The 22,810-nt window shown below is 48.8% G+C and overlaps 1 protein-coding gene and 1 long non-coding RNA gene across 2 annotated transcripts in view; both read left to right on the top strand.

The window, feature by feature from the left end:
• The window catches only part of LOC147600436 (uncharacterized), a 759,986-nt gene that overhangs the window by 702,123 nt on the left and 35,053 nt on the right, over positions 1-22,810 (top strand). The window lies entirely within an intron of this gene.
• Positions 1-22,810, top strand: part of ARMH4 (armadillo like helical domain containing 4) — a 59,143-nt gene that overhangs the window by 5,208 nt on the left and 31,125 nt on the right. The window contains exons 2-5 of the mRNA XM_086748307.1: positions 981-2,373; positions 4,292-4,504; positions 5,726-5,944; positions 17,982-18,230. Coding sequence (XP_086604433.1) covers positions 1,038-2,373; positions 4,292-4,504; positions 5,726-5,944; positions 17,982-18,230 — 2,017 coding nt within the window. The 5' untranslated portion in view covers positions 981-1,037. The remainder of the gene's footprint in view (positions 1-980; positions 2,374-4,291; positions 4,505-5,725; positions 5,945-17,981; positions 18,231-22,810) is intronic.

The raw sequence follows: 22,810 nt of genomic DNA, 5'->3' as shown, positions 1-22,810 counted from the left end.
GTGCCAGCCAAAGCAGGTGAAGCTTTGCTTGATGGTTGGAGGCTTCTTGTGGTAGGGTTTGATTGTGCCACTGGGAGGAGGACCTTACCAGGTGGGTGGTTTGATCTGTGTGACCAACTGTCCTGCATGTGACAAGTGAATGAGTGGAGCCTTGCATGGGATGGTTGTCTTCAAGCCTAGGATGGAGAGGCACCTGCCTGGAGGGAGGTGGCTGGGAGCAGGTCACTGCTGTGAGGTGCTCCGTCTGTCTGGGAGCCTGAGCCATGTTCCCGGAGGCAGCAGAGCCTGCCAAGAGCAGGCTGTTGGCTGGCTGGATTGCTGTTAGTGGGCTACTGGTTCAGCACTCTTGGAAGCTCTGGAAGCACACGGTGATTATACGCAGGGAAACTTTCTGGAAGAGCCTCCATGGTGCAGTGCAGCATAGACACTGTGCTAATGCAGCAGTGTTGCTGTTTGGGCCACAGCCTTTCTCTGTGGGGCTGAGGAGCCCGAACAGGGTGTGCTACTAGTGCAGCCCTAAAGCCTCCCATTTTGGCTCTGGTCTGCCCTAGAGACCCATCTTGCTTTCTGTGCAATTTCTTGGTTTCCTTCTCCATCTATGCACAGAACAGGGCTTGCTGTAACAGGCCTGAGACTTCAGTCTGGCCCTGACAAACCTCATATGCCTCAGTCCTGGACTTGGGGAAGGACAAATGGTTGATTCTCATCGCATGCTTGCAAGTCTGATGCCTGCTGGGTAGAGCATGGGGGCAAGGTCTGTCTTGGCCTTCGGATCAAGATTTGGTTTTGTCTGTTGTGAGACTTCAGGTTGTATAGGTTAGGGACAGTAAAACAAGATGGGGATCCATTGCTTGGGATGTGTAGGAGGGATCTACTCAGAACTGGCCATAAACTAGCATGCTTAGTTTGTCACCCAGTTATTTAAGACTCTGCGTCAATAAGTGGTTATGAGTAATCTTGGTTCCTCTTTCCCTTTCTAGGTCTTGCACCTTGGATTTGTCAGCCTTGAGGACTTCTGGGCACATCTCTCCTCAGCTATGAGTAGATCAATAGGATTTAACATCTGCATGGTCACCTGCAGCATCTTGCTCTTGTACTCCAGTCCACCATGCCTTGCATCTCAGCAGCTGGAGGACAGGGACATGACAAAGGTCCAGGGTGGCCCCTGGGCAGGGAATGGGCTAGAAGATGAAAGGACAAGCATGCTGAACTTGAAAAATAACCTGGGCCCCTCTAAGCAGACTGTCTCTGAAGGGCCATGTGGAGTGTCAGCAAAGCCGTCTGAGATGCCCTTCAGTGAAACTTTCACTGCAGAAGGAGAAACACAGCCTGTAAGCCCAAGCCATGTCATCCCAGGCAGCCAGGTCCTGGGTGCTCACACCTCTTCTGCAGTGGTGGCTGCTGTAGATGAGGAGGAGCTTGGTCCCACAACATTGGAGCTGGATGAGGATGGTGCATTCAAGGCCATGCTGACCACAGCTGTGCCCACGCTGAGCCCTGCTGTCCAGGAGGAGTCTGTTGGTGGCCTTGTTAGCGAGACCACCATGGAGGGTGGTGTTGAAGTAGAGCACAGCTCTGCTGGTGTCTCGACAAACCCCCTTTCTGGGACAGCTGAGGAGGAGGAGGTGGCAGAGAGCAGCTTGCACCCCTCAGCTGCACCCCAGACCATGCTGCACCCCAGCTCTCCCAGCTGGGAAACAGCAAGTGACCACCCTGTCATCCCGACTCCCCAGGCTCACAGCGTGACCTCTGAGGTGGGAACGCCGAGAGCCCGCACGGGGAGCCTGCTGAAGTCCCTGGCTGTGCGAGCGTCCGTGGCTGCAAAACGTCCCCTCACGGTGACTGAGGCCTCCCTCCGCCTGGAAACAGGGACGGGTGTCAGGCGAGCAGAGCCACCTGCCACGGCTGGCACTGTCGCCATCCACCCTACAGACACTGTGCTGCCTGACTGGGATGACACAAAACTGGGGGATGTAAGTCAAGGGGGAAGCACGTCTTGTGAGGAGGTGACAGAGGACCAGGGGGCAACAGAACCATCCCAGACCCTGCAAGGAGATGTGGGAGAGGAAGAGGATGCAACCAGAGTGCTGCCATCCCCAGTGTCTCCTCCACCAACTCCCGAGCTTGCTGAGGAGAGCAACTGCACAGTGCTGGTGCAAGGGGAGGAGGTGCCGGCAGCTTCCGTGGGGAGCGGTGGTATTGTCCACACTGCAAACCTGACGGATGTGGACGTGGCTGATCTCAACTCACTGGAAAATGTAAATGTGGTCACAGCAGAGGAGGGGAAAAGCATCCAGCCATCACAGCCGGTGGCTGCTGAGGTGACAGATACACAATCTGAGCTCTCTCCTACTCTGGAAAGCTCATGGAAAGGTAAAACTTGCCTGTTAGACACGTGCTTCTGAGTGTGGGTTTAGGAGTGATGCTCTTGGGAACCTGCCCTTCCTTTCAGGGAGTTAAAGTGGAGAAAGGTGTGATCTTAATACTTGCAACAGAGGTGGGACACCCCTCTCCCTCCCAGGAAGGGCTGTGGACCTTTAGGCTGTTACCCCTACACAAACAGGTAATTCACATCCATGAAGTGCTGCCTGGCCTTGGCCATTCCTATAGGTGATGTCCCGGTGTACAGGTAGGCACGGTCTGTTGGGTGGTACCTCATCCTGAATGTGATGTGGAGCAAATGTATTGAGCTGCTTCCTCTGCTCCTCAAGCTGAGTGAGGGTGGCTGTAGTAGCAAATGGGAGAGCTGAGCTTGGGGATGGAGGTCTCTAGAGAACTGGAGTCTCATCAGCAGAGATTCAGTGCTAGGTAAAAAAAAAAAACAACTTGCTGATTTAGTGAAGTTCTGCATGTGTGCTGTACTACCAAAGCAGGGGCTTCAGTTCTGGTGTTCATGTTGTAGTTGAGAGGGACAGCTGTAGTTTGGTTGTAGGCGTCTCACCTCAACTGGAGATGTAATGGTTTTGAGTAGCCCTCTGGTGTGATGCCCTGTGAGTAGGGAAGGAGCCCAGCCTCTGACCAACTGACTAAGCACTTGATTTCAGGGAGGATACCACTGCCCCAAGTGTCCCTTTGATATGGCAAGCATAAAGACCTGAAGGTGATCCTTCCACTAGCTCACTCTGAAGCCCTGCAAAGCAAGGTGGGAATAACTCCTTGGGGGTTTTAATTAGCATCTGGGATCACTTGGCTCTCAACTGCTGGCTGTGGACACTTGTATTTAGTGGAGAAGATTCAGAGATGATGGATGGCTGTAAATGCTTCCTAAATCCAGGAACAGGGGAGCTGTACTGGTAGCCTGTGAGTAACTGATGTCTTCTGTGACTTTTCAAGGATGCTCAGATCAAAAGAGAGCTCTGTCCAGAGCTCTGTGCTGTTCTTTGTAAGAAAAGCTCCTGGTGTTGTCTCCTCACTCTGGAGTGAAGCTGTGGCCAGGCTCTGACTCTCCAGTGTTTGTGCCAGCTCTGTTTCCAGCAGGCAGGAATCTTCCTCCTAGACAGCCTGCCATGGGCTGATGGTGTCACCCTGCACTCTGCTTCCCTGCAGAGGTGGCACCTTCAGCCTGATGGCAATGTCTCTCCTCAGTGTTCAAAATACAGAAGAAACACTAAAGTCTGGTCATGTGTTGGGTAATGACATGCTCCTAGGCTGAGGCACATAAATTGAGGTTTAGGGCTGGATTTTAATTGCTGGACATCTTTAATCATCCCTCTTAGGCTACAGAGGCAAAAGGACAACTTCTCCTCACTGCATCCAAAAGATCCAGCTTTTGCTGTGAAAGGAGGAGAGCTAATTGTGTGCTGATGCTGAAACCTGACTGATTAATTTCTAGATTAATTTATAAGGACTTGACTTGTCAGCAGGTTCCCTCTCTGCTGTTTCCCAGATGTTGGGGAAACAATGCTATCAGTAAGATTTGTGCAACAAAAATAAACTCTCCTTAAAAACAAATGTCTTGTAACAGTGAGCCGGTCACTAGAAGCACTGCTCTGGCAGTGGTTCAACTGGTATTTCACCACGCAGGTCTGCAGTGCTGTACTCAACTGGCATTGCTCCCCAGTGGGCCCACATGTCCCAAAGGGACAATTAAGAAAATGAGGACTGAGTCTGCTGCTTTCTCTCCTGTTAAGTGTGTTCTCGCATCTTTGTACTGCGCTGCACTGATGATATTTGGCTGGACCTGCTGCTTGTGCTGTGGCTCTGGAAGTGCTAATCCATGGAGTTATATTCCTTCAAACACCTGCTCTCTTGCTGTCCTGTGAGTTGGTACTGACATATGTTCTTGCTGTAGGTGCTGCTCAGGAGGTGACAACAGTTGCCCAAGAGGCTGATGCTGCTCTGTCAGTTGTGACGCTGGCGCCTGGTGCTACCCAGGGGACAGAAGCTGCAAGCCTTCCACAGGAGAACGGTGAGGAGGACACCCAGATGCCGACTGTTCCTAGTGCCACCCAGATGCTGGTGGCAACTGATACTTCCTCTATGACCAACGCTCCAGATGTAGAAGGTAGGGTTCTGCTTCAAGGAGTGCAGGCTCATTTCCACATGAGATGAGAGGGATATCTGAAACCTGCTTGGGCACTGAATTATCAACACACAGCACCCATATTCTAAGTGACTTTTCCTAGCCTTCTGCAGGCTACCTGTAGCCCTGGCTGCCATTGCTTTCTGCCCATGCTACCAGAACCACCATGTTGAGACATGCTGGCATATCGGTTTTGCTTCAGATAACAGTGGAGTAGAGATGATTACAAAAAAACTGCCCCAAACAAAATCCCCACATCTGTCCTTGCTAGCAAGCTGACTTTTAGCCTTAGACATTTCAGCCAGTTTTTATTTCTGGAGGGGGAGCCCTTTACTTCTGGGGCCAAAGGCAGTCACAGGTTGCTGATGCTCAGTCCAAAGGACGAAAAGTTTCTTCAGGGTAACATGGGAGTGGTGGGGTGGTAGATACTCCCTAGCAAGAGTCTGGCAAGCCCTTGGGTGTGGAAGCCTGCGTTGGAATTCACTTCCATTCACGAATGGCGAGTTCTTAGCAGGTTGATGTGGCGCATACAGAATTGTTTAAGCAGTTGTGTTTATCTGGCTGCTGCATACTGGCTCGATGTCACCTTGGCAGGTACGTGTAGGAGGCTGCCTTCTTGACCACAGTGTAGCAAGGGTTCCCTTAGCACAGAGTTGGCTTTGAGGTTGACTGTATTTCTGTAGTCGTAGGTACCACGGTAATGAAACTGCTGCTGGGCAGCTTTTTCTGGTAATTTTTAGATTGCAGAGCATCAAAAGAAAAAACCTATTTACATTGTAACTCTTAAAATAACGTCCCTTTGTAGGGCAGAGAAGGCTCTTCTGGCAGCTTCCACTAATTAATTTGCTTCTGGGATTTAATTATAAATTCAGCTAATTTTTATCTTTGCAATAAACAATTAGATCTGTCACTCAGTTCAGATCTCTACCAGTGCCTTGGTCCTCTGATCTTCCTATGGGGTGGTGACTAGCAGTCCTCAAAGCAATGGAAGTGAAATGTAGTTGAGATCTCATTAAGGGGATCCTCCTGTGGTGGCTGTCCCAGAGGAGGAGCTTTCATTGCAGCACAGTCACTTTCACATCTTGAAAGAGGTGAAAGTTTAACTTCTTCCACTCTGAGTTAAGTTTTCATTAAAGAGTTGGTTCTTAAATGGTGGGGTTTTTAATATTGTGCCAAATTGCTGCTGCTTCCTTTCTTCGGTAGATCTCTCGGATGTGGTCCTGGTCACCAGTGAGAAGGCTGTGCCAGCTCCTGGTGCTTTGTCTGCTACCCAGTCTGGACAGACAGAGGAGCCGTCCAGCAGAACTGTGGTCCTGGTAACTCCAGCATCGATGGCATCCTCTGTCAGGAGGACAGCCCTTCCATCTGTGAGGAGGATCAGTACAGCTGTGACCTACGGGCTGGACCGCCTGGAGTCAGAAGGTACCACTGATGCCGAGGCTAAGAGGCAGGCAGTTTCGTGTGGAGTGGCACGCTTGCCTTGACGCTGTCCCCAATCTGTCTATTTGGCACGCAGCTATGTGCATGTGTTATTGTTGCTAATAAAGTTGTTGACCAACCTGTCCCCTTCCAGGAGGTACAGGAAGCAGCAGTGAACAGTGTCATGGAGGATGCTTGAAATATGAGCAGCGGTGGTGGGGAGAGATGGGGTTTTCCCTTGGAGAGGGAGCAGCAGTGGTGCTGCTGTTGCAGTGGAGTCTGGGCACCAGGGCAAGTGGTGCCCTATCTACCCTTTCTATGTAATACTGCTGGGAGAGGCAAAGGTTGCATCTGAGATGGTCTTCCAACTCAGTGCTACTTGCTAAGCTGTTCTCCCACCGCTGGCTCCCCCAGCCTTGCCTTGCCTTGCCTGCTGGGCTCCCTTCTCTTAAACTGCTTTTACCTGCTTCTGGTCTTGGAGTCTCTGCTCCTTGGCTGTGTTCAGACAGTTGAAGCCCAGTGATGTAAAGTTTGCCTGGGCAAACACCCATCAAGAGGTTCAGGTGAAATGGATCCTGCTCTGGAGTTGGTCTGCAGCTTAGATCTGATATCTCTTCAGCTCATCTGTGGTTTTCCTGCAGAGAATTGTTTCACTTCTGCTTCCTGCTCTTGCTCCTACTTAAGCTTTTCTCTGCTTGCTCATCCATCCAGTTTTGTACTCCAGTGTCTGGACTGACACCACCTGGCAAGGATTAATCTTCCTGCCTGTTTTGCTCCCCTTCCTTTATCTTGACCTTCTCTTGTCTTCCTGTTTTACTGCAAAGCTTGGCAGCCCTCCAGGTGTGGCATGCCAGATGGTATTTTTCTTCTGATTAGAGGTGGGGTGCCACAGACAACAGCTAATCAGCATCTTTTTCTCCGCATGAAGTGATAACTCTCACCCCTGGAAGGTTTGGAGGGCAGCAGAAGCTGGGAGCCCTCCCTGCTGCATGTGTGAGGTGCTGCAGCTCTGTTGGGCTGGCTGCTTGCTCTGAAGCCTGCTGTCAGCTCTCAGCCTCCAGCTACAGCCCTCACCCCTTGCCAGGATGAGTTTCAGATGCATCTGGCCATGCAAGAGCGTGGTGCTGATGATGGAAGAGTGGCAGCAGGGGAAGAAGGGCATGTGTAGGGGGAAAACCTCATCTTTTGGGCTGGGAAATAAGGTCCCTGCTTAGCAAGAACAGTATTATTCAGGAGGCTAAACTGTTTCTGAGCCCTCTGGGATCTCCTTTAGAAGCCTGGGTTTGTGCACAGGAAGATAAGAGGGATTTCTGTTCCAACTGAGGATTGGTCTCTCTGTTTAATGAGACTTTCTGCATAGGCATTTAAAAAAAAACCTTTCAGCTCTGAAATAAGACTGCTACAACTTTCTTGGGTTCCTACTGAGCCTCCTTATGCAACCACAGGCCAGTTTTCTTGGCTCTTGACTATGCCTTAAGCTGCTCTAAGGGCAAATGTGGGCTGTAGCTGGGCCCAGGTTTCCTAAATAAGATGATGACTCAACCAGAAGGCTGTAGGTTTCTTGGCTCTGGGGTAGGGCTCTGCAGGTGCCTGTCATCCAAGGGATGTGGTGCTATCTGGTGTGCTGTGTGGCTTTGACAACTGGCACATCTTCTGTGGTCTAAATCTCTTCTGATCAGTGTAGACCTTGGTGCAGTGAGCTGGAATTTCCCTTGGTGTTAGGGATCACCAATCACATCTTGTGAAAATGGGTTGGATGCCACCTGGGGATAGGCTTTCTGCCTGGGGATGCTACTGCCCCAGTTAGGCACAAAGGAATCTTTTGAGCTGCAACTCTGCTTTCTAATATCTTCTTGGGGTCACGGCAATGAGGGGGTACCACATTGTCCTGGTGGAAGCAGTTTGGTTTCTGTTCCCCCAGAATTACAGTTCCTAGCGCTTAATCTTGGGATACCTGGATGGTACCAGATACACGAGATTTGGGAGTGCTCTCCTATAAAGCTACACTGAGCTCCAGCCCAGGGTGCTCAGGCTCTTGGGGGATGCAAGGTCAGACATCGCTGCTGCTGCAGGCATGTGCTTGGGTCCCTAATTGGGGATCTTGGCCCTTTGTGGGGAGGCTGTGCCTTGCTCGCTGGTGGAAGAAGTGCAAGGAGCTGCATGAGCTCGGCTGGTCTCCACTGCCTTCAGTGGGATCTTGCTGAGGGCCTGGCTCATCATTAAATACAAACCCCTGCTGTTCAGCTAGCTCTGTTTCTTGGGGACCATCTGTGCCAAACTGCCTGCAGTTAATTGCATCAGTATATTCACCTACCTGGCTTGGATGCAAAACTGTTAAAAATCAAATTGCACAGACAAACATGAGGTGCTTTGAATATTTCTAGCTGAGCTTGTCCCCCTCTCTAGTGGGCTCTGGAGAGATCAGCAGGGTAACAAATATCCTCTTACCTTGACTCTGTGGTGAGACTGATTCTACTTGCCCGTCCTAGCCAGAAAAATCCTATAAAGGGATTATAGGATATGGGGACAGGACACAGCAGAGGATGAGGCTTACTTGTCAGGGAGATGCAACTAATATATTTTGTTCCTGTGCCCAGAATTTGACTGTCTCTCTAGCAAGCTAAATGCTGCAGCTTTCTCTGTAGGGTGTCTATGATTAACCTCTGTGTAGGGCACATGTCCAGGGTTTTTGAAGATAACTAGGATATTATTTCATAGAATAGAGTCACAGAATGGTTTGGGTTGGAACGGACCTTCAAAGGCCATCCAGTCCAACCCCCCGGCAAGGAGCAGGGCCATCTCCAACCAGATCAGGTTGCTCAGAGCCCTGTCCAACCTGGCCTTGAATGTTTCCGGGGATGGGGCATAATTAAGATCCTCTCCTTCTAGTGCAGCTGAGTTTAAGTTGCCCATTTTCACAGAGCAAGTGGCTCTTCCTGGCACTATAAAAGCAGGAGATGCTCCAGCTGTTGTATGAAGCCCCAAGCACCCTCCACATCCAGCAGGTGAAGTGTGTGAGCAGCTCACTCTCGGTAACAACAGCTTTAAGCAAGCCTAGACAACTGAACAGGATCCAGCCTTAGGGTTTACACACTGGTGCAGAGCAGTTCAGGATTTTTTTGGGGACTGGAATCTTTACAAAAGAGAGAGAACAGGCAAATCAGGAACATCAACTCTGGACTCCAGAGTGAGTCCAGAAGAGGCCATGAAGATGATGAGAGGGCTGGAGCTCCTCTCCTGTGAGGACAGGCTGAGAGAGCTGGGGCTGTTCAGCCTGGAGAAGAGGAGGCTCTGGGGAGACCTTAGAGCAGCCTTCCAGTGCCTTTTCTTTTTTTCTTCCCCCCCCATCTTAACCCATGAGTTTTGTTGCCTTTTCTTTACCAATTCTTCTCTATTCCCTTTAAGGGTGGGGGGAGTGAGAGAGAGACTGCATAGTCTGGTCCTGAGCAGGGCTAGAGTACAACATAGATTCAGATGAGACATTAGGAAAAAAAACAATTTCACAATGAGGGTGGTGGAACACTGGCCCAGGTTGCCCAGAGAGGTGGTGGATGCCCCATCCCCGGAAACATTCAAGGCCAGGTTGGATGAGGCTCTGAGCAACCTGATCTGGTTGGAGATGTCCCTGCTCCTTGCAGGGGGGTTGGACTGGGTGGCCTTGAAAGGTCCCTTCCAACCTAAACCATTCTGTGATTCTATAGTTTAAAACACACCACATGCAAAATGAATTAATTATTAAATGTTTCTGGTATGCTTGCTTCCAGTTTATTGCTGCCACTGCAATGGGAAATGCTGTCCCTCTGGTGCAGGTTGACCTCCATGTTCTTCACAGTAGATGGTAGTTTGTACCTGATTCTTCTCCTTTGTAGCAGAAAACTGTAAAAAGAGAAGGGGGAAAAAAAGTGTGACAAATTTTGCATCAAAACCAAGCCTTTTTTCTTTCAGGAAAAGAGAGTGTTTGACCAAATCCAACCTCTGTGCTGCCAAATCTGGTGGTGATTTGTTTTGCTTTGTGAAATCCATCTGAGAATTGTTGAGAGAGGGATGTGGAGGGTGATCAAGCCCTTAATGAGCTGGGAGCTTGCAGGTGAACAGCTAAGAGGGTGTTTGGCTAATTAAAGTCTTGCTGAGAAAGATGAGTGAGGAAACTCTTGCTGTGTACAGCCAGTTCCTGAGCTCAGCCTTGCTGGTGCTTCCCAGCGAAGGGAGGCAGAACATCTCCTGTGCTTTATGGTCTCCAGCTGCAGCTCCTGCAAGAACCTCTGGGAATGGTTTAAAGGACCATTGCATTGTCTTTCCCAGATGTCTGGGATGTGCCTGCCCAGCTGCTCTCTGGGTGGAGGTGAGCTGCACAGGTATTTTGGGGAGGGAAATGAAACTTCTCAAAGTTACCTCCTTCTTTTTGCCGTTCTGGCACTGGTCTGCCTCCAGCAGGTTCGATGGTGTTTAGATGTTAGGTGATGTCCAGCCCGCTCTGGTTGCTCTTACAACTGAGCTGTGCCTGAATTTCTAACTGTATATTACTTCTCATTTGTCCAAAAAATTAGAATTCACTTAAATATCACTTTAATGTTGCAGCTTTCTCATGCTTGTCTTCAAGCTTAAATAAAATCAACAGAAACCGGCTACGCTTGCTATTGAAAGCTAATTGGATGGTGTGGGTGAAAGTTTTTAATGAGTTTTTGTTTATTTTAATCTGGGGATTAAGCAGTTCACCCTGGCAGCTCTAGGGAGGTGGATTCAGACAAGCAGGTATGCGGCAGTTTATTCTGAAGGCTCTGCCAGGAGCGTTTTTTTTTTTCCGGAGCTGCTGAGGGCCTGGTGTCCGTGTCGGGGGTAGTGTTGCTCACCAGGCTTCTCTGGGGAGTTTCAGGCATCAGGACCAGGGCAAACCACCTTGCAGACTGGTTTAGCTCTCTTGTTTCTGCTTCCTGCCCTGTGCTGGTGGGATGCTGCTTTGTCTAGACAATGAAACTTAAATGTTTTCTTGACTCTTGGGCTGTTGGTTGTTCCTTGCCCAGGCAGTGTGGTTGAATTGGATACTTCTGAAGAGGCACCATCAGGCAGCTTTTTGTGAGGAAAAAATGGGATTAACATCTCTGCTGGAGCATACTTTTTTTGTGATTGGAAAAAAAGTACCACATCCATAGCTGTTTTCCGTGTGAAAGCATTTTTGTATCTGCCTTCATCAATCTTGTTCTGCCCTGTCTACTTACAGGCCATGGTTGTTAAATCTGGACTAATTTAAATGCCCTCACTTGAGAAATCACCTCTTCCTTGTTTTGATTTTTACACTGATTAGTTCAACGACCGCATACCTTGGGTTAGAAGGGCTTCTGGAGCAAACTTGTTATAGTCCCTATGGTGTATTCTGCAGCATTCAATTTTTTTTTCCCCTTTAAAATAGCCTGGTGTTGCTAAACTGACTCTGTAGCCTGACTCGGTGTGAAAGCAATTTTGTGGGGAATGCTGCTAGAAATATAGCTCTTAGGAATGATTGTTTCTGATCTTAACACAGGAGCAGACCCATGGTCTCTGCTAGAATATCTTTGGTTGTTGGGTTGGTTTTTTAGGTGTGTTTTTTTTTTTTTTTTCTTCCAAAAGCTCTTCAGTGCCTCAGATCCCCTGTGACAAGCGATGAGCCAGGACTGAAAAAACAAACATGAATCCCCTCAGATTTGGAGATGGGGGAAGTAGGTTAGGATCAGAATCTAAATCTCTCCTTGTCCTGTCTTTGTCAAAGAGCATTCCTCTGGGAAGCGGCTTCTGCAGCGCTTGGGCTTTGGCGAGCAGGGGCTGAGGATTTTCTGCAGCTCAAACGTCAGCGCAGCTCTGCTGCCCGGGGGTACGCTCCCTCTCCCAGATGGGGCAAGGATTTTCCTCTGTTGCAGAAAAGCATTGGACATGTAATTTCTCTTCTCTTGAAGCTGATATGGGTTAGGATATCTTGCTTTGTGTGGTAGGATCCCACCCAACGGTTGTGTTCTTTCCAATAGCTCTGCGACAGGCAGGCCAGATGCCGATACCTCCCACGAGAGGCCCTGTTTGATTTGGCTCCCCCTCCCAGAGCAAAGCATTTAAGGCTATGTTCATGGTCTGCAACTACCCCAGCAAGCTTTGCAGTGGACGTGGCAGGCCTTAGCTGAACTCATCAGTAATGGAGGCTTTACCCTGATGATTGCATAGCTTTGGTGCCCGCTGCTTGCTTGGCTATCTCGACCCACCACCGTACAGCTGTCTGCGTGTGATGAAAGCCCCTCTGCGTTCCTACTGGCCCTCTCCTTCCAAGCTGTCACAAGTGACTGTTTTTGGCAGTGTTTTGGAGATGATGGATGGTGCCATTATTGCTGATCACGTGGAAGCAACAGATTAATAAGAGAATTGTCCTAGAAAAAGGCCTTTGTGCCTTGACAATCAGCTGTGATCGTAAAAGCAGTGCAGAAAATGAGCCTCACTGGAAGAAAGCATTTGGCAGAGACTTTTTAATGCCTCTTCCTCCTGTTCTGGCAAGAGAAGGCAGTCATAGACCCCATCCTTAATCCTGTCATTATTTACACTCCTCTGCTTCCTATACTCTATGCACACATGGGTGACCAAAGCCCGATGCTGCCGTACACACATGAAATGGAAGAAGATAAGCTATGGGGTAGATGGTGGATGAGACACTTCAGTCTTTTCTGCTGTGAGTGGCTCCAGTGCACATGGGAGGGAAAGAAATCGCCTCCTTAGGTGCACGGTCCATCTGTGAAATGGATGTTTTTTTTTTCTCGCCCTGGTGCGGTACCCCTGGGAGAGGGTGGGACTGATTTAATCTCATTCTTGATTTCACTCTGCAGAAGAATTATGGTGGGGGCACAAAATACTACAAGACTGCTCCTGAAGCTTGCTCTATCCAGCCTTTTCTATTTCTTGAAACTTCTGAGAACGAAAAACATTTGCAAACAGTAATGAAAATATCTAAAGATAAAACCATCCTCCTTCAGCGAAGGTTTCTTCAGCTGAAAACAGAGGCCCCGCTGTAACTCCATTGCATTCACCGAGGTTATGACAACAGTGGCTTCAGAGCCAGCTTGTTATGTGCTGTTGTACCAAAAAACCCCGTTCTCTGTTGCCGTCGCAGCCCGTTTATAGCACATTCCTGATGGCAGTGTTTGCACCAAGCACTGTCCCGAGTGCTTTGCTGGTGCTGCTCGCCCACAGCGTGGGCTTACAGCCGCGGCTCTGTGCACGTAGCAGCGCTGCGAGTGATTTGGATTTCCTCCTGCCTGGGAGGAGCGTGGGTTTCTGCAGCTGTGAGAAGCCCAGAGAGAAGCACAAAGCCTGACGGAAGCCATCGATGAAGAATGGGCTGTTGGTGCTTTGAGGTGCCAGGAGGCCGAGGTGGCCCTGCGATCCCATTCCCTGCAGTACGGCGTGGTCCGGAGGGGTTGAAGTCCCTCTCTACAGCTGGTGTGCGAGTGCTGTTGTCCAGCCACCTCAGACACCGCTGGTTGTGGGTTCCTGCTGGGTCGGGGAAATGCCTCATGAGGGAGGTGTGAGGTGGTCTCATTTCTCTCTGCTGAGCCACAAAAGTTATCATGGATGTGTGTGTTTTTGTAGTTAAAATGCTTCTTTTCAATTAAACGTAGGAAGCTTTTGCCACCTTGAAACAGCTAATCCCATCCTATGGATATCGCCAGTGTTGCTAACGGATCACTTGGGAGCCCCATGATAAAGCCCAACCGTTACCATTTCTAGTGACTATTAATAAAGTTAGGAACCCCCAAAAACTCCACCAAAATATTGTTATTTTATCTCAAACTTGTTTTCTTCGTGCTGTCCTGTAGCTTCTCCATATCTGAAAATTGAAATGCCTGTTACAAGGTTGTCAAGTCCTTCAAAACTGAAATCTTTGACGTGTGAACTGTGAATCTCATTTTCCTGGGGATTCCTGCTGCTTGCATCTTTCTGAGGTTGTATGGTTGTCACAGCAGGGAGGTGTTAAGTGTCTTGATTTTTTTTTTTTTTCTTCTTTCCTGCTTCAATGGAGATGAAGCAGAGCATACTTTACAGAATGCAGTGTTTATTTAGTCTGTCAAAGAGTGGCAGATTTTGGATTTTTCACTCTTGGAGATGAGTCTTTAGCTCTGCCCTAGGCTACTCTAACTGCCGTGGAAAATACGAACGTCTGCTTGGACTGTAAGTGTTTCGGTGCTGGAGTCTCTTGATGTCACCTGGAGAGGAGACAAAGTCCCATCCCTCCTTGATAGGTCCATGTGGCACATCATGAGCAAGAGCCAGGACTTGGTGCATGAAAACAAGATAATAAAATCAGCTTATATGTCACGTATGAAGATCTATAGAGCAAGGATGGCTCACAGCAGAAGCTGCTATAGGTGCTGTGTACCTGCCTGCCTCAGCGAGCAAGGGGCTCATGCGACCGCTGTCAGGTGTTCAGAAGTGCTCGTGCATCTGGGTCTAGGTGAATGCCTGATTTGGATAGATTCACATCCGTGGCCAAGAAAACTCTATACTTGCCATTTTTTTTTTGTTGGAGACTAGTGCGTTGACCGTGAGACACTAGCGTTTCATTGTATGAGGAACCTTAGCCAACACTGAGGAGTGTGTACAAGCGTGATACAAAAAATATTTCACAATGGGCTGCAAACGCACATGAAAATTCTGAGTCTGCCAGGCTTTGCACTTTCAGTCCTTGCTGCTTTCAGTCTGTTTCTTTTCTTTCAAGCTGCCGCTGAGGCCTCTGAAAGCCCAAATGTGCCCATGTAGGAGGAAAAATGCGATTTTTGTAAAAGGCTCTCGTGTGAAGCACAGACCTCCAGCCAGAGGTTCAGCTGTGTGATGCTCACTTCCTCTCCTGTGAGGCCAGGCTGAGAGAGCTGGGGCTGTTCAGCCTGGAGAAGAGGGGGCTCCGGGGAGACCTGATAGCGGCCTTCCAGTGCCTAAAGGGGGCTACAGGAAAGATGGGAAAGAGTCTTCAGCAGGGCCTGTTGTGATAGGATGAGGGGTAATGGTTTTAAAATAGAGGGACATAGATTTAGATTAGATATTAGGAAGAGATTTTTTTACACTGAGGGTGTTGGAACAGTGGCCCAGGTTGCCCAGAGAGGTGGTGGATGCCCCATCCCTGGAAACATTCCAGGCCAGGTTGGCTGGGGCTCTGAGCAACCTGATCCGGTTGGAGATGTCCCTGCTCCTTGCAGGGGGGTTGGACTGGATGGCCTTTGAAGGTCCCTTCCAACCCTAACCATTCTCTGATTTTCCATCTTAGGAGTCTACTGAGCGTTGCATGCAGCCTGCCTGTGGCTGCCGGGCTCTGGTTGTGCCTCTGCTTCTGAAATCCCAACACCTATGAAGTTTGGGGATTTTTTTGGAAGCGTAGTTTCCTCCCTGTCACCACCGAGTGGTGCTCTGCACCTTGCAGCAAGGCAAACTGTTGGCATTTTGGGATGGGGGCTTAAAAAGCTGTTTTCAGCAGTCGGAATGAGCTGGAGAGGAGGAGGGGAAAAAAGCCAAGAGCCCTTTCTTTTCCCCTCGCAGCGGCTGCGCTACAAGGGCTGCGTTATTCACATCCGCGTGCCGTGGCTGTGCGGTGATGGATGCAGCTCGGTGACGATCGGATGTGATAAGTTGTCTTGGCGTTTTCAGTTGGGGTGTTCAGCCTGGCTGCCTGCTAGGCGTTGGAGGTACAGGGATGGCTATCTGCTGCTTCAGCACTGGATCCTGGCAGGTGTCTCTGATTTGGCTTGCTAAAATCACAAGCAACTTCTAAAAACCTTGTCCCAAACTAGTTTTTCAGAGATAAATATCAGATCCCTGTTTTTTTCTTGGCTGCTTTTTCACTGAGTCCATCTGGGGAAAACCTCTGCGTTCCTCCCCTCTGGTGTGCTAGCTGTTTAGTGCCTTTACTATTAAAGTTTGGAGATGCCTGTAGCTGTGTTGCTCTCAGCAGAGGCAAAAGCCCTACATTAACTTGTCTTTGCAGGTCTCCTGCGAGCGCTCTCCGGGTGCCATTCTCAGGTTTACAAAAGCCGTGGGTTTTGTATGGAAGCGCACGGTTTGATGGAGAAAATTCTTGTGTTGATTTGAAATGATGGGCTCATTATAAGACAGAAACCACCTATAAAATGTAATGGGAATTTAAGGGGCTACCTGCGTCCCTGTAAGCTCCATTAGGTGCTCTGTGTGGTGTAATTGCAGGAACAATCATTCCTTGCCAGGTGCTGAAAGCCACACAGGATGCTGTGGCTAAATTCAAACAGCGGCTCATTTGTGGTGAATGCAGGGCTGGAACGGAAAGGTGGCGAGTGGGATTTGTCTCATCTGGTGAGCTGGAAAAGACGTGCAGTGTGTTAAAGCAAAGCCTCGAATTAGAAGGAAAGGAGATGCCGTGTAACAGCGCAGTAAACGCTGTGGTTTTACGATGTGCGCTGATTTCTTTAGGTGCTCCAGTCTGTGAAGTAGAGGGCAAAGGAAGGAGGCCAGCTCCCCGCAATTAACTCAAGTCAGATAGCCACCAACTAAACAGCTTCCCCAAAGATCCCCAGTTTGTTTCTCGGCTGTTTTGTGGAACAGCCGTGCTGGAGTGCCATCGCATCCCACAGCAGAAAGGAGAAAACCGAAGCATCACCTGCTTTACTTACGGCAGGTACGGGATGTGCAGCCCCTCAGGTGTCCTACCTCAGCTGCTCCGTCTTGTTGCAGCGTCTGTAACTACAGGAGCTGCCACTCCAGCGGAAATAAAGGGATATATAGGTAACAAATACTGATTTTGCTGGATAGTTAGTTTTTAACATGATCTTAGACCTCTAGTTAAACCAGCTGCTCAGATGCAGGGTGGTGAGCTCTCCTAGTGCATCAGGATGGAGTTTTTCTACAGGGCTGAGCAGAGCCTCGTGTAAATTAGATAAATGCATAAATATGATATTTTAGTTTTTCAGCTTTGGAAAACTCGCCATCAGAAATTCAAAACCTGTCGTTATTCCAGATACTATCTTTTCATGGTGGGTAGCTCCATTAGTAACTATTAAGTAGCTCAGATGCAAATTCTGGCTCAGGAGATCCCTGAGTCTTTGATAACTAAAAGCTGGGAAGAAAGACTTTGGGAAGACGGGCTCTGTGTGTGCCCTGCTCTAGTCTTTCTCCAGCATCGGCTAGTTGTGGTCAGAAATAGGATGTGGACGGAAAGGACCTTTTGTTTGATCCAGTGTGGTTGTTCTTGTGTTGCCATTTAGGATTCTAGCAATGAGGTATGGCTTAAATATTGATCTCTCCATATGTGAACAGTACAGTCAGCTTTGGAATCAGCTGAGTATCTGCTTTAGTGAGGAATGCATAGGGATTTCCTCAGCGTCACGTTTACCTGCTCTCACGTGAGGGGTTGGCTGCGCTGCCTTCTTCCCAATACTGAGTTAAGACTTCCTCGGTCGTTCCTTTGTCTGGTGTCAATCCGTTGTGACAGGAGTGGCAGTGTAGACCTGGTGAGGATCGCTGCCGTCACTGCTGGCCGATCTGCCGGCACGCATCAAAGCGAGGTGCTTTTTATGGAGGAGGAGCCGTATCAGTCTAATTGGGCTGGAAAGCAGCGTGCTCTCCAGAGCTGTGAAAGGTCTAATGAAAGATAAAAATAGAGACAACCTACTGCTGCCTCTGAGATTGGAAATCAGGGAAATAGTTCTAACTTGAGCTGAAATTAGTTGAGCAGAGAGCACAGTCGTTATATATACCCAGGTGTTTGTACACATGCACATGCTTGTTTGTACTCTGCTATTGGGAAGCAAAATAACAATATTTCCCACTAATGTGATTTGACAGCCTAAGGCAACATCTCGTTGTTACTTAGCAACTTCAAATGGTGGGGAGCTCTTCCAGATCGACTGCTGTGGGTGTCATTGCTGTTAGAAAACAGGCATGCGTTCATCCAGCTGGTCTGCCTTTGGAGAGGTGGTGTCAGCTGGCTGTCTTGGTGCTCATCTACAGAGATGTGTGAACTTTCTGTCTTGTGGGGTCTCTCCTGATGTTGCTTTTCTGTTTCCCTGGCCAGAGGGTGAGGAAGAGGATGAAGAGGAGGAGGAGGAGGAAGAAGAGGAGGAAGAGGAGGATGAGGAGGACAAAGACATAGATTCGATGGATGAAAGCATGGAGGGTGACACGGAGCTACCAGGTTTCACGCTTCCAGACGATACCTCCCAGGACCCCATAGCTGGTCTGGAAAACCCTGTGGCCCAGCTGGCTGGGGTGTCCTACCAGGTTCCTGACACCATTGAGTGGGAGCAGCAGAACCAGGGTCTGGGTAAGAGAAAAAGCCCCTTCTTCCTTTACCCTTGCAGAGGACTCCTGCTTTTCATTTTGCATGCTGGGAAGTCTCACGGGTTGGCTCTCAAGCTAAACACAGAGCAGGTTCATTTCTGACGAAAGCCCATTCACCAGTGACAAGTGGTTGAACTGGGATGGATCCCAGGCAGCGTGACTTGAGTTTTCATTTTGAGGAGAGCGCTTTGAATACTCCAGACCTGTTCCTTCATTCCCAGAACTTAGTGTTGTCTTGGTCTAAGGGTGGACAAATAAATGAATTCTCAGGTGAGATTCCTGGGGAAATTTCAGTTCCCTTTGCCTGAGATGGGTTGGTGCAGGGATACACATCCTGTGAGGACAAAGGGAGTAGGGCAGTTGTGTAGTTGCTCATCAGCCCATTTGCTACTTCAGCAGCATTTTTGCAAGTGCCACTTTTCTGGCATTTTTAAGGGGTATGTGGTCCAGGCATGGGACCCTATCCTGGCAGCGTTAAGACAAACCAGCAAAGCCTCTATAAAGCTTTATACAGTTTATTGCCACTATACATATAGGCCCCATGTTTAATGACCGGACTAGTTTATTCCACCTAGGAATGGCTTATCAGTGTTTATATGTCTGATGTCCATCTGATGCAAGTCAAAGCTGGTGTGGCACAAGGTAGGGTTTAGAAGGGAACTTGCCCAGCTTGGCGAAGGGCACTGGGGTCATTTCCCAACGTACTCAATTTCCAAGCCAAGCCCCATCAAAAGCAGTGGGAACCTTTCAGGTGGATTAGTGGGCGCTGAACCACATCTATACAGGTGGTCTCTGTGTCTGACTGTTAGAGAACTAGCTGTTTGGAGAAGCTCGTCAAATAAAGAAACACCAAAACTCTTCTATATGTTGTGTTATAAAAACTGTCACTTCTCCTGGATGTTTAATTCTGATTTAACCCTGTGGTTCTCCCCCTGTAATGCTGTTTCTAGCCTGCTTCAGCGTTGCTAGCTTCCTTTGAATTGAATCAAAGAGCGTATTTCAAGGAACTCCATGGGAGGATTGCTCTTTGAGGGCAGGTTGAGTTTGCGTCAGGTCTGATATCTCCCTGTCCCACTGACTCTTGCTTGAAAAACGTCATATTGGATGGCTACCATGTCAGATGTGTTTCACATGTCCTGTTATCCCATCCGGCTGGACAGGAGCTGTGTGAGGGGAATAATTCAAAGTCTTTAAGGCTTTCTGGTTGGCTTTGGTAGGGCAGATTAAGGAGACACATGACAGTGCTCAGGGGAAAAGTGTGTGAGAAACATAGAGTTATGATGGGAGCTGCATCAGCAGCTTTGTGTTCTTATCTTGCTCGTTTCCTTGGTGCAGGATCTTTGTGGTGTCTTGGGAGGAAACGCCAGAGGAGCAGGATGTTTTCTGCACTCAGGGGTGCAATGGGCTGGCTTGGTGAGCTCCGTACAACTGCTAGCACGAGTGAGGAGGTAGCATTAAGCTGTTACCTGTCCAAAGCTATTTGCCTGGTTCAGGACGATATGTACTGGGAAGGATGGCTTGGCAGAGTTTTGCCTCCGAATCAGCCAATCCTGGCTAAGGGTGCCAGTGCTTTGTAAAGTGTTCGAGACAGGCAGCGTTTTACAAACTCCAAGGTGTGTCCCCACACACCAGACATCACGCTGTGCAGCATGGAGAGATGGCACTGATATCTCTTCAGGGATCTTGGTACGTTTAACCGTCCCAGTGTGGGGGGCTGCTGCAGTGTCATCTGGCATGGGTTCCCGAGGGCTCTGATGGGAATCCCATTCCCAGGGCAGGGCGCAGGGCAATGGTTTGTTTGTCTGGGTGCCTAGAGTCTGCTGAAGATGCTGTTCCATGTGTCATCAGCTGTTGCCATGAACTTTGGGGCTACGAAGGACGTTGTTCTGCATAAGGCATCAGGTGCATCTCTGTTCGTAGCTGATGCAGGTCTGAACCGGAGTCACGGCTCCAGAACATCTTTCCAAAAATTGTAGACGTGGAATAAATTGACTGTGTGGCAAAATGCAGGATTTTCCTCCCTGACTTGAGTTTTATTGACCCTCATGCAAATTGGAGGAGCCCCCTGTGAAGTCTGTCAAGTTGGGTCAGCTGCAGAGCACCAAGCCCGGGCACCTGAAGGACTGGGCAGATGTGAATGTCTGTGTTCTCTGGAAGTGCCTGGCTGGGCTATGCGTCACCAGATCCGAAAGGTTTGGATTGCCTTTTATTTTGAAGCTGTTGCAGTCTGTGCAAGCAGCCGATGAGGCTGTGGCTCAGCTGAGTTAATCTTTAGGAGTTAGGTAGGACTTCTGTGCAGTGGTATTGTAGATGAGAAAAGAGGGGACATGGTGGGATCAATCTCTCTGCTTGTGACTCACCCCTCTTATTCCACCTGGTACACGCTTCTGTAAAGAACCATTTATTCTTTTTCTGTCTAGACGAACTTAATGGCTCTTTGATATTGCTTCCTTCCCCATCTACAATGTGCTCATACCCACAGTGTTCCTAAGAGGAAGGGAAATTATTTATGTTTTAGAGGCGCAAAGAAAACCAAGGACTTGCATGAGCTTACGCTGAAAATCTGAGGAGCTGAACCCGGGTGTTTTGAAGGACTCATTTGCTGGGACTGCATGAGGAATGGGAGATGCTGTTGCACCTCCGTGGTGGTGCTGGGCTCCTTTTCCCTGAGATGCTGCTGCAGTAGTGCAGCCCTTCCCCTCTTCCCAGTTTGTGCCAGGTGGGAATTTCTGCCCTGATTCCATGGCCATGGGTGCATGCTGGGCTGCTGCTGTGTCCATACCTGGTCCTAGCTATGTGTTTCTTTATGAGGTATATTAGGGAGAAGAGGAAGGGTGGAAAAAAGGTAGAGCTCATGTCAGCAGTAGGAGGATTGTGATGAATAGAAGAAATCCCCCAAGCCTGGCAGGAGGCCAGAAGGGCTGCCCGCGTTATTCTGCTGGAGTATCTGGAGAGATTCACCGTGAAGGGCTCGTAAAGCTTTAGATCTGCTGCACACATCGCACGGACTATTCCTCTTTGAAACCCTTTTCCTCAGAGGGCTTTTCATCTAAAGCTACCTCTTTGAAATCCCTTTCCTTTAAGTGCTTTTCTTTGAAAGCTAAAATTAACTTGACTTTAGTTTTAAGATGGCTCCATAACTGCTGGATGTCCCAGGACGCAGCCCCTGGAGTGGGGAGCTGCAGCTGGGTCAGGGGCACCTTGCTCCCGCCTGCCTCAGCCTGCGGCGTTTGTCTTTGTGAATTGTGAAGAATTTCTCATCTTCTGTGAGTGAAAGATGGTTTAGAACGGGAAGTTGTTCTGCTTGACAGGCGATACGGCATACGAAAGGAAGACCTGAAGAAAGATAATGGCACCCAGTGAGGAGGGTGCACCATCTAAGCACCAAACATTTCCAGTTGGCATTTTCCATTTTTAAAATACTTTGCTCATAGGTCCTTCTCCTGGGGATGCATCTGTCCTCTGGCCTTCAGAATTTTGACATTTAAAGCTAAAATCTGTAGCACAGAAGAGCCTTGAAGTATTGGAGTAGCTATTCTCAGGTCAGTTATTGTTGAGTTGGCTTGGTCTGATGGCTGACACACTGCAAATCACTAGAGAACAAGTAACTTGATCCACAAACAGCTTGGCAGAGCAAGAGACAGCTTGAATTTTTGTAGTGGTCAATGAGAAAGTGCTGGAGAAATAGAGTCATTAAAAATGTCGGTTCTGGGAAGTCAGATGGTCCTACATTAACTCCAGCTGAGCAAAAGCAATTTATAAGGGCCAGTAACGAGGCTGTCAGTTTTATGGTCCATCAGCTGATTCTCTAGCCAGCAATATTTAGGCAAAAAAGCAGATGATGTCATCAGTGCCTTTATAAAATAGAAATTGATCCTCCAAAAACCGTTCTGATGGCCTGCAGCTCTGGAGAAGGGAGGTCTGAATACGCTTTGGGATCTCTTTTGCTGTCTCGTTCAAATGCGTTGTCTTCAGAGGTTGCCAGCACAGGACACAGCAGTATTTTGGGACCTTTCTGCAGTGTGTGCAAGATGTTTTTGACCCTTCTCTGCTTCTCTCTTGATTTGTGGTAGGTGAGTACTAACTGTACGGAGAGGAGGAGTGGGGCAGGAAACTTGGGCTTGCTGGGAATGATGGAAAATACATAATTTTCCCCTGCTGCCTCTTTTGTGGTTAAGTGTTGATGTGTTACAAGAAGAACTGCCGTTGGTTTAGGTGGGTTCAAACCTAGTCAACAAGTTCTGGGTCCTCTCTTAGTTATTCCTCATGGTGGTCTTTGTTGTACACCTCCATGGAGATGAAGACCCTCTACTTCTGTGTTGGTGGTGGCTACTGTGACTGTGTTCTTCTCCCACTTCTTAAGAGTATTTGTTCTCCCAGTGTCTGGGAGACTCCTTATTTTCCAAACCACGAGCCATGTCATAGCTACTTAGCTTGAACTGTTATGGGAATGTCACGGTAGAGCACGAGAATGTCCCCAGGCTCCCAAGCTCTTTGTTAATGCCATAGTGCTTGCCTATCATCTGTGTCCCAAGACGAAGAACTCCTGCTGTCTGTAGTAAG

The sequence above is a fragment of the Chlamydotis macqueenii genome, chromosome 5 (genome assembly GCF_036417535.1).
Source record: "Chlamydotis macqueenii isolate bChlMac1 chromosome 5, bChlMac1.mat, whole genome shotgun sequence".
Classification (NCBI taxonomy): Eukaryota; Metazoa; Chordata; class Aves; order Otidiformes; family Otididae; genus Chlamydotis; species Chlamydotis macqueenii.
The sequence above is the reverse complement of the archived record's forward strand: the minus strand, read 5'-3'. Positions and strand labels throughout refer to the sequence as shown.